This window comes from Micromys minutus (genome assembly GCF_963924665.1).
Source record: "Micromys minutus genome assembly, chromosome: 11".
Lineage (NCBI taxonomy): Eukaryota > Metazoa > Chordata > Mammalia > Rodentia > Muridae > Micromys > Micromys minutus.
In genome coordinates this window covers 18,101,728-18,118,526 of record NC_137980.1, presented here as the reverse complement: position 1 = coordinate 18,118,526, position 16,799 = coordinate 18,101,728, and the positions used below count along the sequence as shown (strand labels likewise).

General features: G+C 38.6%; 1 protein-coding gene across 4 annotated transcripts in view; it reads right to left on the bottom strand.

Moving 5' to 3' along the window:
- CERT1 (ceramide transporter 1) overlaps positions 1-16,799 on the bottom strand; it is a 98,922-nt gene that overhangs the window by 46,529 nt on the left and 35,594 nt on the right. For all 4 annotated transcript variants that reach the window (XM_080925303.1, XM_080925304.1, XM_080925302.1 and 1 more), the window contains exon 3: positions 15,636-15,752. In XM_080925303.1, coding sequence (XP_080781429.1) covers positions 15,636-15,752 — 117 coding nt within the window. The remainder of the gene's footprint in view (positions 1-15,635; positions 15,753-16,799) is intronic.

The window sequence follows — 16,799 nt, the reverse complement described above, 5'->3', positions numbered from 1 at the left end:
TACAGGCAAGCTAGATGATTTAATTCCTTTTACACTGAGCTATCTGCCTCCTGCCTTTGGATTAGGATATAAGTTCTCAGCTACTGTCCCAGCACCATGCCTGCCCGCATGCAACCATGTCTCTTTCATAATGTTCGTGAACTTTCTAAAATTGCAAGTCCTTCAAAATTCAAAGCTTCCATTTATAAACTTCTTGCCATGACATTTCTTCACAGTAATACAACAGTATCTATAACAGGGATGTTTCATCCTATTTTCTTTGGCATATTCCAACTGAATGAACATATGTCTTATGCTCTATAACTCTCAAAAATACAATTCTTAGAAATATAAGACTATAAAATAAACACTACAGGGCAACTATGCATTTATGTTATACCTCTCGACAAGACACTATGATACAGAGAACACTCCCAGCAGTCCTACTTCAGTCCTTCATAAAACCAGCAAGTGCTCTAAGAGACCCCTTTCTAGTACCGCTTGTATTTCTTTTGACAGTCTTCATTAAGACTATTTAGGCTATCCCTTTTGATGCTATTTTGAATTTATTTTTTGTTATTTCCTTTTTAGATTTTAACTGTTTCTGTAAAGAGATGTTAAATGTACTATAAATTGCCAAATTGCACCAGGGATTAGAGACTAAATGCTCACATACATGACGCTTATGGGGAACATTTCTCATTTAAATGACATTTTAGGCTGGGGAGATAGACAGCTAAGCAGTTAGAAGCACTTCTAGATTCCAGTTCAATTCCTAACTGACAACCATGTGTAGTTCCAGTCTTAGGAGATCCTATGCCCTCTTCTAGTCTCATAGGCACTTGGAATGTACATGTATGTGGTAAACAGACACACATGCAAACAAAATGCCCATATTCATAAAAAATTAAAAGCACAACTACCACATTTCACTTTATGGTCCATGTAGGCAAATGTATTTAGGGCAACTTTACAAGTCTCTATAGTTTTGCACAGTCTTAGCACTCTTGAAATCCAAAGTGTCTTTGGATAGTTCAGGTAAACTCAACTGTGAACCTCTGTAAAATCAAAAAGCAAGTGGCAAAATTCTAACATACAATGACATATACATCCCTATTCCAAAGGGAAGAGAAGGAGCACAGTGAGAAAATACTGGACCAAAGCAAGAACAAAACCCACCTAGGGCAAAGGCCAAATAACACAGTTTCATGCTCAATGCCTGGGAATCTCACTTTAAATGCTCTCTTGAGCTACTTATGCTCCCTATATGCAGCTTTTCTCAGATGCTGTCTCATGGTTCTGACATCTCCACCATCTGGGGGCTCCTCCTCAAGCCAAAGCTCACGCTTACTTAAGTCCCCCTGATTCTGAGTACTTCATAAGCTACACAAGCACTGCATCTGTATCACTCCCAGATCACCCTCCCTCAAGTCCAGCTTGTACTATGTTCCCCTCCCTCCCAAATTAATGATTTGTTTAGTTATTATTGCTACTTATACATACACATCTGTATGTATGTGAATACACACACACACACACACACACACACACACACACACACACATACACATGTATATATAACTTACTTAATCCAATTAGCTTTGCTTATATATTCATGTGTCCAGGGCTGAGCACTTGGGACTATACACCCTAGTGGGGAGTGCTTCCCTGGAGGAAACTGATTATCCCTTTCTGAGCTGCAAATGACCACCTTTAGCTCTTCTTCAGGTGGAAATTCTTCTGTTTGCATTGGCATGTCAACTGGTGATGGTGTTATGCTCGTATTTTCAGGCAGCCATATTGTTGAATTCATGGGTGCATTTTCCATGTCATCTAGGAGACACTATCAAACAGTAGACATCACTGACCTCTGGTCCTTCCAACCTTTTCGGCCACTCTTCCAAGATTTTCTCTGAGCTTCAGGTGTAGGAAGTTGAATTGCAGATGTACCAGTTAGGGCTTAAAAACCCTATGTAGATCTCGGTAACAGTGGCTACAGAAAGAACTTCTTTGATAAGGAGTGAGAACTATACTTAATCTGTATGTATACATATTTAGAAAACAGAAACTTATATTGTATTCTGGATCTAAAAGTGGTGGGATCTTCTCTAGGGCCTATGCTCTCTCCAGTAGCTGGTTACTTTTATATCATCTGTCAGAATTCCTTCTTATTGAACAGCTTAAGCCTATTAGATAATTTTTGGTTATCCCTAAGATACTACTGCCACTACTGCACTACTGTGGCTTCCTTGCTGGTCCAGTCATCACTGTGGTTCACAGGCTTTCCAGTTGGATAAGCCTACTTTTGCTTGATAATTTGCATGGGACCTTCTAAACCTATGAGAGTCAATACAAAGGAAGAAGGCTTCTAGGCTAATTCTAGCTTGATTCCTCTGAGTCCTATGTCTGAAGTGCTAGACTTTGCTTTCACAGATCCACCCACTGACCTCTTAGGGCCTCTGTATGGTTACATGTTGCTTGATCTCGGCATCTCTGAAACCTAGAAGGATGAATTCATGATCCTCCCCCAAACCTTTTGTTTTTCACATTTACAAATCCAATATACTCTCAAGTTTGGCTGCCAGCTTGGAATGGATACTCACCCTATTTGACATTAGCAGCACCTTTCTTATTTTGAAGCAATTGCTTTTTTGGAATTTCTTTATCACAAGCAGGAAGCTTAGCTGGGTGAGGCCTTGCCAAGAAGGCACCCTTCTCACTGTTCCCATGGAGAGGTAGAGGCCTCTCCTTAATGGTGCCAATCTCCTTAACAATTACAGCCTCAAAGTAAATGCCTTGGCTATATTAAGCTCTCTAGTGTACTTTTTCTCTCCAAAATATGTATTTTGTATATTTTATGTTCTGTATTTTTGTGTTTCTTTCCATCTCGTTCACCTTTTTTCATTGTATTTCACTGCATAAGAAGTATAATAAACATGCCACAGACCCGTTATGATATCTTGAAATTTCCTTATCTAAAGAAATTACCTGGGAGACCCAGAGACACAGGCCTGGTGAGAAGGTGTTCCAACTAGCCAGGGGGCAGAGAGATCTCTGCCGAGCACATGGAAAGTGCACCCCTGCCCTGCTTGATCCAGGGACCCAGGCACCCAGCATTGGGCCCTCTGTTCCCAGCTGGCGGCTTTTGGGTGCAGAACAGGTGCTCGGACCATACGCCGCCAGGAACAGCGGAGATCCAGGGACACAGGCCAGGTACAAGGAAAAGGCGAGAAACAATCACTGACAACAAGATGGCAAGAGGAAAGAGAAAGAATGTACCCCAGGGAAACCAAGACAACCTGTAAACACTAGAACCCAGCTCTCCCATCACAGCAAACAGCGGAATCCCAAACACTCCAGAGAAAGAAGACTCAGACCCGAAATCCTACCTCAAGATGATGATAGAGATCCTTAAACAAGAACGGGAGGAAAAGCATAAAGAATTAGGAGCTTTTAAAGAAGAAACAAGAAGAACACTCAAAGAACACAAAGAACTAGAAGAAAACAGAACCAAAGAGATGAAGGAATGGATGAAGGAATTTAAAATGGAAATGGACACAATAAAGAAAACACTAAAAGAGACCATCCTAGAGATAGAAATCCTAAAAAAGAAATCAGGAGTCATGGATGCAAGCACTTCCAACAAACTACAAGAGACGGAAGAGAGAATCTCAGGGGGCTGAAGACAACATTGAAAACATAGACAAAACAGTCAGAGAAGATGCAAAAACCAAAGAGCTCCTAACCCAAAATGTCCAGGAGATCCAGGACACAATGAGAAGACCAAACATAAGGATAATAGGAATAGAAGAGGATGAAGAATATCAACTAAGAGGCACAGTAAATATCTTCAACAAAATCGTAGAAGAAAACTTCCCTACCCTTAAGAATGAGATGACCACTAGCATAAAAGAAGCACTCCAATAGACAGAACTCCAAATAGGTTGAACCAGAAAAGAAATTCTTCCTGACAAATAATAGTCAAAACACCAAGTGCCCAAAGCAAAGAAAGAATACTAAAAGCAGTAAGGGGAAAAGGCCATGTAACATATAAAGGCAGACCAATCAGAATCACAGCTGACTTCTCAACAGAGACTATGAAAGCTAGAAGAGCCTAGACAGACATCATGCAGACCCTAAGAGAGCACAAGTGCCAGCCCACTAAAACTATAAATCACCATAGATGGAGAGATGAAGATATTCCAAGACAAAACTAAATTTACACAATATATGACCACAAACCCAGCACTACAATGAATTATAGGTGGAAACCCCAATACAATGAGGGGAACTACATCATAGTAAAAACAAGAAAACTTCTAAGCAAGAAAACCAAAAGAAGAAAGACACACAAGCACAATTCAACCTACAAAACAAATAATAGCAGGAAACAGCAACCATTATTCCTTGATATCTATTTACATAAATGGACTCAACTCCCCAATAAAAAGATAGAGGCTATCAGACTGGATACATCAACAAAACCCAGCATTTTGCTGCATACAGAAAACTCATCTCAGAGACAAAGACAGACACTATCTCAGAGTAAAAGGGTGGGAAAAAAACTTCCAAGCAAATGGTCCCAAGAAGCAAGCTGGAGTGGCTATTCTAATATCGAATAAAATAAATTTCCAACCAAAAGCTATCAAAAAAGATAAGGAAGGACACTTTTTACTCATTACAGGGGAAATCTGTCAGGAGGAACTCTCAATCCTTAACATATATGCTCCAAATACAAAAGCACCCATATTCATAAAAGAAACCCTACTAAAGCTCAAAAAATACATTTCACCCCACACAATAATAGTGGGAGACTTTAATACCCCACTCTCATCAATGGACAGATCATAGAAACAGAAACTGAACAAGGACACTGTAAAACTAGCAGAGACTATGAAGCAACTGGAATTAATAGATATCTACAGAACATATCATTCTAAAACAAAAGAATACACCTTCTTCTCAGCACCTCACGGCACCTTCTCGAAAATAGACCACATAATTGGACACACAACGAGCCTCAATTGATATGAGAAGATTGAAATACTCCCATGCATCCTTTCAGATCACCATGGTCTAAGACTGGTCTTTAATAGCAACAAAGACAACAAAAAGCCCATATACACGTGGAAACTAAACAATGCTCTATTAAACGATAGCAGGGTCAAAGAAGAAATAAAGAAAGAAATTAAGGATTTTCTAGAATTCAATGAAAATGAAAACATGACATACCCAAACCTATGGGATGCAATGAAAGCAGTACTGAGAGGAAAACTCATAGCTCTGAGTACTTCCAAAAAGAAACTGGAGAAAACATACACTAGCATCCTGACAGCACAGTTGAAAGCTCTAGAGCAAAAGGAAGCCGATACACCCAAGAGGAGTAGATGGCAAGAAATAATCAAACTTAGGGCAGAAATAGACCAAATAGAAACAAAAATAAAGTTGTCCAAAAAATAGAATGAACATAAAAAACAAACAAGACAAACAAAAAAAATTGCCTTTTAACTTAGCCTCAGAAAAGATCTTAGCTCACAGATTCTGGTCTTAGCAGCCAGATTCTTTACCAAAATTTCACATCAATGTCCTCTAGCCTACTTTCCAATACAGTCCTTGCTTCTCTCTGAAACACTATGATCCAGGCCTCCAGTATGTACCATCTTCCAGGAACCTAACAGAATGGAAGCAAAAGCTCTTCTTACAATTCTCCAATGCACTGTTTGAGTCCAGAGTTCCAAACTCATCTATCTACCTTCCACGAACACAGTCAAGCTATTCAAAGAAATAAACCATTCCGCTAATGGCTTCCCTATTGGATGCTCTGATGAAACAGGAGCTGTACATCAGTGTTTCTTGAGGCTTATGGTTCCAGAGGAAGGGCTCATAATAGTGAGGAAGGCATGGCAGCAGGTAACCAACTCAGGCCACTGAAACATCCGTTTTCAACCACATGCAGAAAGCTCAGAGTGTAATGCATGGTCTTGGTTGTCCTCAGCTTTGCTCCTACCAACTAGGTACACACCTGGGGGCTATGGGGCTGAGAATGGGTATCTGTTACTGTTGCAGGCTAAATTAGCCCCAAATTAGCAGTAATCTATCATCTATGCCTTTCCTCAAGCCCAGAAGCTGGAAGCCTGCTGAGGACTCCTGACTTTCAGAGAGGTTACTTCTATTTGGTAGTACAATGTTTTTATAGGTGGCAAAAAGGATTTCTGCTCTGTGCTCTCACCAAATCCTCGCTCACAAATAATGGATTGAAGGGCAAATGTATATAAAATGAGGAATGTTTTTAAATGAAGAGTAAATGTTTAGGTTTTAAGACTAAGTGTATGTCTTTTAAGAACGAGGACATCCTGAGTTCTGCAGGTAAGTGGATGAAACTAGAAAATATCATCCTGAGTGAGGTAACTCAGACCCAAAAGGACATGCGCAGCATGTACTCACTAAGTGGATATTACCCCGCCCACTCCCACCCCCCAAGAAGGACAGAATACCCAAGATACAGTCCACAGAATTTAAAAAAGGTCAACAAGCTGAAGGGCCCAAGTGAGGACACCTCAATCCCACTTAGGAGAGAAAAGAAAGCAACCACAAGGGGTTAGAGAGAGAGGGACCTGGGAGGGAAACTGACAGGACAGGGGAGGGAGGCTGGAGGAGTGGAGAGGGGAACATGGTCAGGTGGGGTAAAAGGACAAGCCCTGAGGACCAGCAGAAAGAAAGGAAACAGGCAACCTCAGGAGGTAAGAGGGAGGACCCTCCAGGATCTACCAGAGACCTGTGAGGTGAGAGACCCTCAGGACTCAAAGTGGGGACCCTAGATGAAATGCCCTACAGTGGGGAGAGGGATCTTGTAATGCCCACCTCCAGCAGAAAGACATGGCATCAAGTGAGGGATGAGGTTGCTATCCCACAGTCAAAACTCTGACCCATAATTGTTCCTGTCTGAAGAACTGGAGGAATAGAAAGAAGTGGGGAAGAGCCTGAGGAAAAGAAGGTCCAGTGACAGGCCCAAAGGGGGACCCAGCTCAAGGGAAGGCCCAAAGGCCTAACACCATTACTGAGGCTGTGGAACACTCACATGAAGGGACCTATCATGACTGCCCTCTGAAAGACCCAACAAAAGAAGCTCAAAGAGTCAGATGCAGATATTTGCTCCCAATCAATCAACAGAAGCTGCTGACTGTTGAATTAGGTTGAATTAGGAAAAAGCTGGAAGAAGCTGAGGAGGAGGACTACCCTGTAGGAGGATCAGCAGTCTCAACTAATCTGGACCCCTGACATGTCTCAATTAACCTGGATCACCAAGCACGCAGCACACACCAGCTGATATGAGGCCCCCAACACGTATACAGCAGAGGACTGCTGGGTCTGTGTTCAGTTAGGGAAGATGCGCCTAACCCTCAAGAGACTGGAGGCCCCAGGGAGTGGGGAGGTCTAGTGGGGTAAGGGGGCGGGGGGACATCCTTGTGGAGACAGGGAGGCAGGGAGGAGGTATGGGATGTGGAACAGTTGGAGGTGGACAGAGAAGGGAATAAAATCTGGAGTGTAAAAATTAAAAAAACAAAACCCACAGAGGCCTGTAAAATACATGCAAAAAGAGAATTTGCAGGGTGGATTTAAAAACACATCATAAGACTTGTCAGATTTATCCATATTGGAAAGATTTGCAACTATGTAGCCATTAAAAAAGCTAAAATTAACTAGATATAGAGGAGTATTATAAACATTTTAGGGTACTGTTTTTTGGATAACATCCTACTGACTGATCAATGGTCACATGGTCCACTAGGTTTCATCTGTATGTAAACTGGGAGGAACACCTATATTTGAAGATACACTTGAGCATGCAGTTACTCCTTTTATCCCTCAAATGGATGGGTAGGAATATAAACAACAGAACCACTAGCAGGCCAACATCGTTAGAGTAAGTAAGTATTCATTCCTACGCTAGCCTTACTTTAGTGTATTTGTAATGGACACACTATGATCCCGGGCACATTCATTCATTCTGGTTCCAGTCGGCCTCAGTACTACCACTCAGCCATCACTACTGGACGAACTGAGAGCATGTGTCAGGGACTCAAGGCAATATAAATAAAGTGCTCTCTAGACCACCACAAAGAAATGTGAAGGAAACAGAATCATTTTCTCAGTTAGTGTTCAATACATGCATAAAATTAGCAAACAGTTTCTACTACTGTCAATACATGTAAGCAATGCCGCCCACCATTACTGTTCCATATCAAATACAGAAAAGCAGAACCCATCTGTTCTAGTGACTGCCAAATAATTCTAATACAATATTCAGCTATTGTACAAAATGACATATATTTGTAATGTGTAATTTCATATTTAAAGTCATCTGTATTAGCAATATGAGATAGAACTTAAACAATATTTTTTGCCCTCACCTGTTTCTTAGCTAAAGAAATGTTAAGTGAATTCTAGACAGACAAGAATAGAAAAATAAGCTGAAAATGCAGTAATAGTGACATACATTGTTCCTGGAAAATATGTGACTAAACACTTTAAACACTTATAAATCTAAGAAACTACACAACAGCGTCAGACTCTTGAGACATAACACTATGAAGGACTAGAAGCAGAGCCCTGGAAGGCAGACAGGAGGAAGGAGCTCTAGGCAGCTCCATGTGCTTCTCATCCAAGCACTTCACTTCCTGTTGCTTCTCCCTCTGTGAGGCAAAGAATGAGATTTTTCCTGGCAGAGGACTCAAACCTCCCACTAGGGCTTCTGGGGTGGGACAAATCAATTTCCTCGCTTTGTATGACTTATGTACTCCTATACAACAGCCCAGACTAGCCAATTCTGGGGCAGAAAGAGAACCCATCTTACCTCAAAACAGAAAAGTTTGGGCTCTGCCAGACAAACTTGGACTCCATCTTTGGAACCCTTTCTACTTGTGCACGTCTGTTTTTAATAAAACTTGGCGGAGTGCTGAGACCTTGCTTTTCCTGATCTTTTATTCTTTAAATTGGCACAGAAAAAGAATCCATTTCTATATCCCTAGATGATCTCAGCATGATGGCCTCATGAGTATAACTGTTAATCCCATTCATAAATTTAAATGAAAATAATTATAATTGTAAGATGAACTAATACGGGACCAGGGGTAATCAGTTTAACTGATATGAAAAGGCAATCAATCAAGTTTTCTTCCTTCATTCTCTCTCTCCCCTCCTCCCCTCTACCCCTCCCTCCCTCCCTCCCTCCCTCCCTCCCTCCCTCCCTCTCTCTTTCTTTCTTCACTTGGGCACTACCAAGAGCCCAGGGCAGCAGAAGTAAGTCAGCAAAGAGTGTAACAACTCGAGGAGGAGATGGAGAGTGAGCAGCAGCTGTGACAGAGTGAGGACACATTTAACCTGCATAGATTAACCTGAGGACAAAGCCTGGAGAAGAATCAGTTTGTTAACAATCAGAGCACGTAAAAGTGAAGTGCTCAGCTGAAACTTTATTTGATCAAGTATGGTATTCTATACTCTTTGAGGCTTAGGACAATTTTATCACTTATTACAGAACACAGACTGGCCACTATTCTCATAACCTAAAGAACATAATTAAAACGAATGCATCTTTCATATCAATATTTGTAGTTTTTCACATTTTTAATATTCATTTGACCTAAGAAGACATTTATGATCAACTGGTCTAACTGTCTTTTCAAATATGTGCACATGTTACTGCCCTGTCAGTGCTCAACGACTTTCTGCAGTTTCACCCTCTCACTGACACTTGGTCCTATTCACCTCTGGTTCTGTTCTTTGTTTTGGGGCACTGGAGACTATACTTGAGGCTACACATACACCTGACATACTTTCTCAACTTTCCAAACTGATTTATAATAATTTCTATCATTACACAAAAAAATCTTGTCAAATTAATGTCTTCAGCTATATGGATGATAAATATGCAAGTCAGCCAAATACAAGCAAGCTGGACATTGTGGAAAGCTTGGCAGAAACGGCTTCATTATTGTAAATAGCTTTACTGTGTCAGAGTTAAAGCTTTTCCTTTTTATTTAGACAAAAAGGGGGAAATGTTACAAGATATTTGGTCACACTGAACGCTGAGATTCTGTCATTTACTGGGAAACCTGGATTTTAGTTGTGCTGTGGCTCAGCTCTAGCACATACTTTTAGTCTGAGAGCTTTCTGTTTGAATATTGTTAACAGGGTTAAATGAAGTCAACCACAGATCAAAAGGAAAGGCAAGCAACTAGTTAACAGGAAGTGATCCTAAGGAGGAAGTGAAAGTCAGGAGAACTCCCACACAGAGAGGTACACAGGAAGTAGAAGGGAGACACATTGAGTTCCAGAGGTTTTTAGGGATGGCATGGAAGGAGAGACACCTGATGAGGAGGAAGGTCAGCTGGGTGCTTTCTCTACTTCCTTGAGCTTTCAGGCTTTCACTTCAGCAATAGGCTCCTGAGTTGTCTTCAGTGGTAAAATCGAAGGATTGAGATTTTGTTAAAAAAAAGACATTTCTTCTTTTTCACTGTTCAAATAAATTGTTCCCAATTTACTCTTTTGTTATTTTTTATTTGTTGAGATTAAAATTTTGCAATTGTGTTTAGTCATTATCACAATAAGAATTCTAACTTATTAACTAGAAGATACCAGGAGATAGTAGGTATCACAATTTTTAAAATAACTCTAGTAAATCTTTATACATTTTTTCATGAATTGGTTACAAAAAAATGCACACAGAGGCCCTTTAATATATAGGCATAACCATAGCAGAAAATGTTCATTTAATCCAAATACAAACCAGTTCCCCCAAACTTTGCATTCACATAGTTTTTAGTTTACAAAGACTAAGCATCGTTCTCATTTGAAAGGCAAAATGCCAAGAGATTTAAATATAAAATAAAACTTTATCTTAGTAATCTATTCAGTGTTGATTCAAATCATAAACAGAAGTACAAAATATAAATTGACTAAAAAAAAAAAAAACCAGAGCATAAAATATTGTTTCTAAATAAAAGTATTGGTTTCACATATACATGAATTTGTATGTATTTTGAAAACAAATCTCTGATTTAAAAATGACTTTGGAACTGAGTACTTCCCTTTAAAGCAGTTATGCAATATCTAATATAACAAGAAATAAACAGAAGTCATATCTTTAAGACTTTACTCACAGTGAGCAAGTTATTCTGGGAAGAATATACTAAGGAAGGAAAAACGTAAGTAGACACTGAGTATAGGACCATACAGTATTGATAATTAGTAATCATTCTAATATTGGGATTTAAAGGCTAAAGGGAGAGTTAGGGAGACTTCACAAAACTGTAAATTTTATGTGCCCAATTTATGATAATTCTTACAAATTAGTATATCTGAGCCCTTAAGGACCTTGTGGTCTAAAAAGCCCCACCATCAACATTAAGAATGTACTAAAAGATGAGAATAGCCTGATTAAAGAAGTCTGTGATTTAAATCAATAAAATATTTCATGTAAATACATACTGGTAGGATGGCAGAAGGACTTATTGGCTAAAAGTCCACACTCTTGGGTTGGAAATACTGGCTCCTTTACTAACTAGTGTTTAACCTTGGACAGTCTACTTAATCTTTCTGTGCTTCAGTTACCTAGGGTAACAATGCTATTCTCATATCAGTGTATGAGTAAAGTGAGGTAAGTACCATATCTGGCACATTCATCTTTAAAATGATTAGCTATCATCATTACCATTCTATTACTGATTACTGACAAAGTCTTATAATATAGGACACTTGTTTCTCATACATGAACACAGAAGAGTCAGAGACAGAGAGTGAAGGCATGTGCTGTATATATGCACGAATATATTAATCTAGAGCTTATTGCATAATGAGTATAAGGGCATCCTGGGAAGAACAGAAACCTCCAGTCCTTCCAGATATCCAATATTAACAAAACCTGTCTAGAACTTCTAATAAAACTAACTCACCACCACAGCCAATCCATCCCAACCCAACCCAACAAAATAAACAAACAATAACAAAGAATAACCTTCTAGTGACATCAGAACAGGAAAATATATTTACTACTCCAAGTGGCCTGCCTAGCTATTCAAAGGGCAGGTAATAGTCAGAAAAAGTAACTGTGAATTGAATGAGCTGAAATGATCAGAGTTCACTTCATTTATGCACTACATTTTTTTGTTTATCCCAAGTAGGTTACATTGCTCACCTGTTTGTTTTTATTTGAAGGTGGAGAAAGGGGTAATATATAGCATGCTATCATATTTCATTTTATAGGAAACTTACCAGGCGTATGCATCTAATACATAGTAGTAGCATGACTCAAATGTATGGATCTAATTATACTAAGTACTAAGACATTAATCCATACAACACATTACCTTGTATGGCAACCCAAGAGCAAGAAGAATTCAGTTATCTTATATGCATAGGCTAGGAGGATTCAGATGATACTAATTTTTAAGAATTGATCTTAAGAAAACTGTGCTCCAGCAATCAATTTGCCAGTGGCAATTGATACAAAAGAGAATTAATATAAAATCAGACACTAAAACACAATGAACTTAGCTGGGTAGTGGTGGCATCCACCTTTAATCCCAGCACTCGGGCAGTAAGGGCAGACAGATCTCTTGAATCCAGGGCTAGCCTAGTCTACAGAGTGAGTTCTAGGACAGCTAGAGGGAGAAACACTGTGTGGAATTAAAAAACCAAAACTAAAAGCCAAAACAAATTCTCTCCCCAAACAAAATCAGAATGAACTAGAAGATAGTACCATAATATACAAAATATTTAATTTTACTACAAATATGTCAGCTCCTTGTAAAATGACACTTTCTTTACCTGTCAGGGTGGCAGAGAGAAAAGTGAACCACATAAAGCACTTACTACATGAACTGGTACTTAGTAACCTCTAGAAATCTGCAGGTCTTATTGCTATCATTGCCTTAATAATTTGGCATTAATTCTAAAGATTAAGTTAACTTCATGTTTACTTTAGTAAAATTTCCAAGTTAAATAGTCAATAGTCCTTAATGATTTTGACCCAGGAAATCCATTTCTCGATCTGCTTTACTAGGGAAAGAAAGAAGATAATTTGCAGATTACAGGTAGTAACATTTGAAATTTCTCCTTTAGTTAGTTAAAGAAATCAAAGTAATTTAGTTTTAGAATTCAGCTAACTCACATATTAACTAACATGCTGCTTAGTTGTCATATATCACATACTTTGTTTCTGTACATTAAGAATGAGCAATAACAAAAATTACTGCTTTTCAAAATAGCTGTAGTTTTTACTTTTTCCAAAAAACATAAGATCAGCTTAAGTCTCATCTCTGAGATCCAAAGAAATCAATAACATGAAATCTATGCATTATGCATTTATCCCACTCAAAAGAGAAAATAAAAACAAGAAACTTGCATAGAATCTGTGTTGGACTATACTGAGAAGAGAGAACAAAATCAAACTTCTATCAGAAAAAATAACAGCCATAAGTTTAAATCAATTGACCAAAACTTTATAGGTCATATCTGCTAAAAATATAGAAATTGGTCCTACTTAAATGACATCTTTAATCACCAGTGAAAGCTGGCCCTGAATGAATGAGAGAAGAATATAGTCAACTTTCCCGGTGTGTACATTCAGCTACTCTCACTGAATGCTGAACTCTTTTTCCAAAACCAATATGCTACCATTTACTGACTCTAGTGACTCCGAAGCCCTTACTTTTCAACTATACTATAAACAGGGACATCTGTCATTTGGGGATATGTGTGTGTGTGATACATAATTTATAATAATGTATATTTTATATAAAGATAAATGAGATCTTATCTATTCCTTATTACAGTTTTAACCAGAAGCACAATCAACTGACAGTTGAGGTAAGTCTGGAAGGTTAGTCACAAATGCCCAAAGTCACATGTGGCAGAGGCTCTGAGTCTAAGTCGGGTTGGCTTCAAAGTATCAAGATTCTAAAATCTGACTCATCTTGTTTTTAAATAATAAAAATGAACATAATTTTTCCATATGCACAGTCTTATGAAGTTATAGCTCAAGTAAGTAAAACTTAGAAAACATTATAAACCAACATAATACTAGAAAGATATTTATCGTAATTTTCCAAACTCAAAACAAGAAAGGAAAAGGAGAACTAACAAATCACTGGTATCAAGAAGAATGTTCTCCTGGCATATCAGATGAAACTGGTTTTTCTTGTTTTGTGTCACCTATGTGTTTTGTGCCTGTTAAAAATAAAACAGGTATTTCAACTCTAAATGCGTTGACACTCATGTGAACAAGAACAGGCACAGATTCTCACAGGTCACTTAAGGATGGTACAACAACTACAGATTTTACCTAGGCTCTGCCATAGCACTGAAACAGGAACAAGGAAGACTAATTACCAGTGAGAACAGAAGACAGAGACTAGCTTTAAGTTATAAGAACATGATCTAAACATGTTTCTGGATGCTTTCTGTAAGTTTCATAGTTAAGGAAAACAACAAATAATTTTCAAATGGTTGTACTATGAATCTGCTTAAATTATAAAAACGAACACTGACATTAAGCATTAAGATCTTACAATTGAATGCTATTCTTAAATTTGTTTTAACAGGATAATTTAAAAAATATTACTAATAAAGCAGATTCTAGAGAACACCACAAAATCAGGTGGACACAATGACACAAACCTTTAATCACACTGCCTGGGAGACAGAGGCAGGTAGGTCTTTGAGTTTAAGGTCAGCTTAGTCTACACAGAAAGTCCCAGTATAGACAGAGCTACACAGAAAGACTCTCAAAAAACAAACAAATGAACCAACAAAATCAAATCAAGATTTAGTTTATGAAGCAGGTTATGTTTTTATTTCAAATAACAATAAAAATACTTATTATAATAATACCTTTGTGCAACTGTAGTGCTGAACAAACAAACAAAAAAAACTATTCTAAAATATCTGACTGCTTTAAATTTTACTACCCCACCAAACAAAGTTCCATTTTTCAGTAACATACTTCATAATTCTTTACACTGAAGAATCAACTTACCTTCATCTTAGGCTTTTAGCTACCTTATAAGTAAAGACGAACTGGGTTTGTTTCTGTTTATGATTAAACCTGTTCCTTGGATATGTCTAACTTGTAACCTTGCCCCACTTGTGACATTAACTACAAATGGTTCTGTACTGCCTATTCCAGGAATGGCAATCCAATCATGTCTTTGTTTCAGAAAGTTGTTTATAACAATCTTGCAACCCTACCTTTGTTTCTAAAGGTTCTATAAGACCTTGTTATAACTACCTTTGTTATAACTACCTTGTTATTCCCACCTTGCAACCAGGTTTCAGGTGATTGTTTCAGGTGATTATGACTAACTTGTTATAATATTCGGCTCCTGTAACCTGGTCTTTTTGCCTGCCAAACCCTCTATTTAGAATCCCCCTACCCATGCTATAAAAGCCTTGTCTTCATCACATCCAGTGTTGACCTCTTGCACCCCACCTTAGGTAGAGGCAGCCTGGATACATGAATAAAATAGCTTGCTTTAAGTAATTTGGTGATTTAGGTCTGTGGTCTTTCTCCTATAATCTATGGGATTAACATGTCAAGGTTACTGTGAAGGAGTTCACCTAGAAGGAGTTCATGAGCAGGTGACCATCAGTGATCTTACCTTGTGCTGTTCAATGGCATCTATCCACTGCTGTCTGTGATCTGGATCCTGAGCACGAAGATACCAAACACTATCATTTACACTAATATCAAACCGACATTCATCAAAATCATGAGGCTGTGAAAATAAAAGTAGAAAGTGAAAAACCAAGTTAATTATATTTTTAGAAATGTCATTCCCTTCACCAAGAAATGTAAGCATACTCTATGCTGGAAGACTCTTACTTTTTAATCTTTCTACTGAAATAATGTATTTCAAGATGTCTCTGACACTTGTCAGTTATATACAAAATCCAAGTTTCATTCACTACTCACATAAATGCTTTGACACATAATCTATAAACATCTATTTAAAAAACACAGAATACTGTTCATCAAATGATTTGAGCTAGCTTAAGTAGTGTGAACATCACCAAAACCATAATTTTAAAAATGATAAAATAAGTTTTAGAGAAAACATTTGCTATCTCTTTCCCTGACTTTATTGCTCAAAAGTGAATTTCAGGGGCTCAGGAAACATCTCCCAGGGGAGGAACTACTGGGAGTTACTGCTTGCTAGAGGACAGTGTTGCTTATGTCCCGCACCCACACTCATGCAAACAGTCCTGATAAACTCAGTGGATCACACACAATGAAAGTCATGGAAGTCGGAGTAGTTTAGTAGATGGGAAGGGGGATGAGAGAGGTAATGGAAGGCAGTATGATAAAATATATACATAAATGAAGTATCATGGCATAACTGTCCTCAGAGGCTTAACTCAGCAACTGTGGAAACAGATGCAGAGATCTACAGCCAAACACTAAGCAGAGTTTGAGGAATCCTGCAGACGATGGAGAGGAAGGATTTTAGGAGCCAAAAGGGTCAAGGACAGAACAAGAAAACCTAGGGATAAACTAACCTGTTTGCCCAAATGCAAACAGGGAGCCTGCAGAGGACTGACCTAGGCACTCTGCACATGCATAACAGTTGTGTAGGAAGATCTTCAGCAGAAGGAGGAGCTGCCTCAGACTGGGCTGCTTTTGGTACTCTTTCCCCCTACCAGGCTGCCTTGTCTGGCCTCAATAGGAGAAAAAGATGCACCTAGTCTAACTGCAACCTGATATGCCAAGGCTTGCTGTTATCTGTAGGAGGCCTCCCTTTTTGGAAGAAAAAGGAGTGGATGGG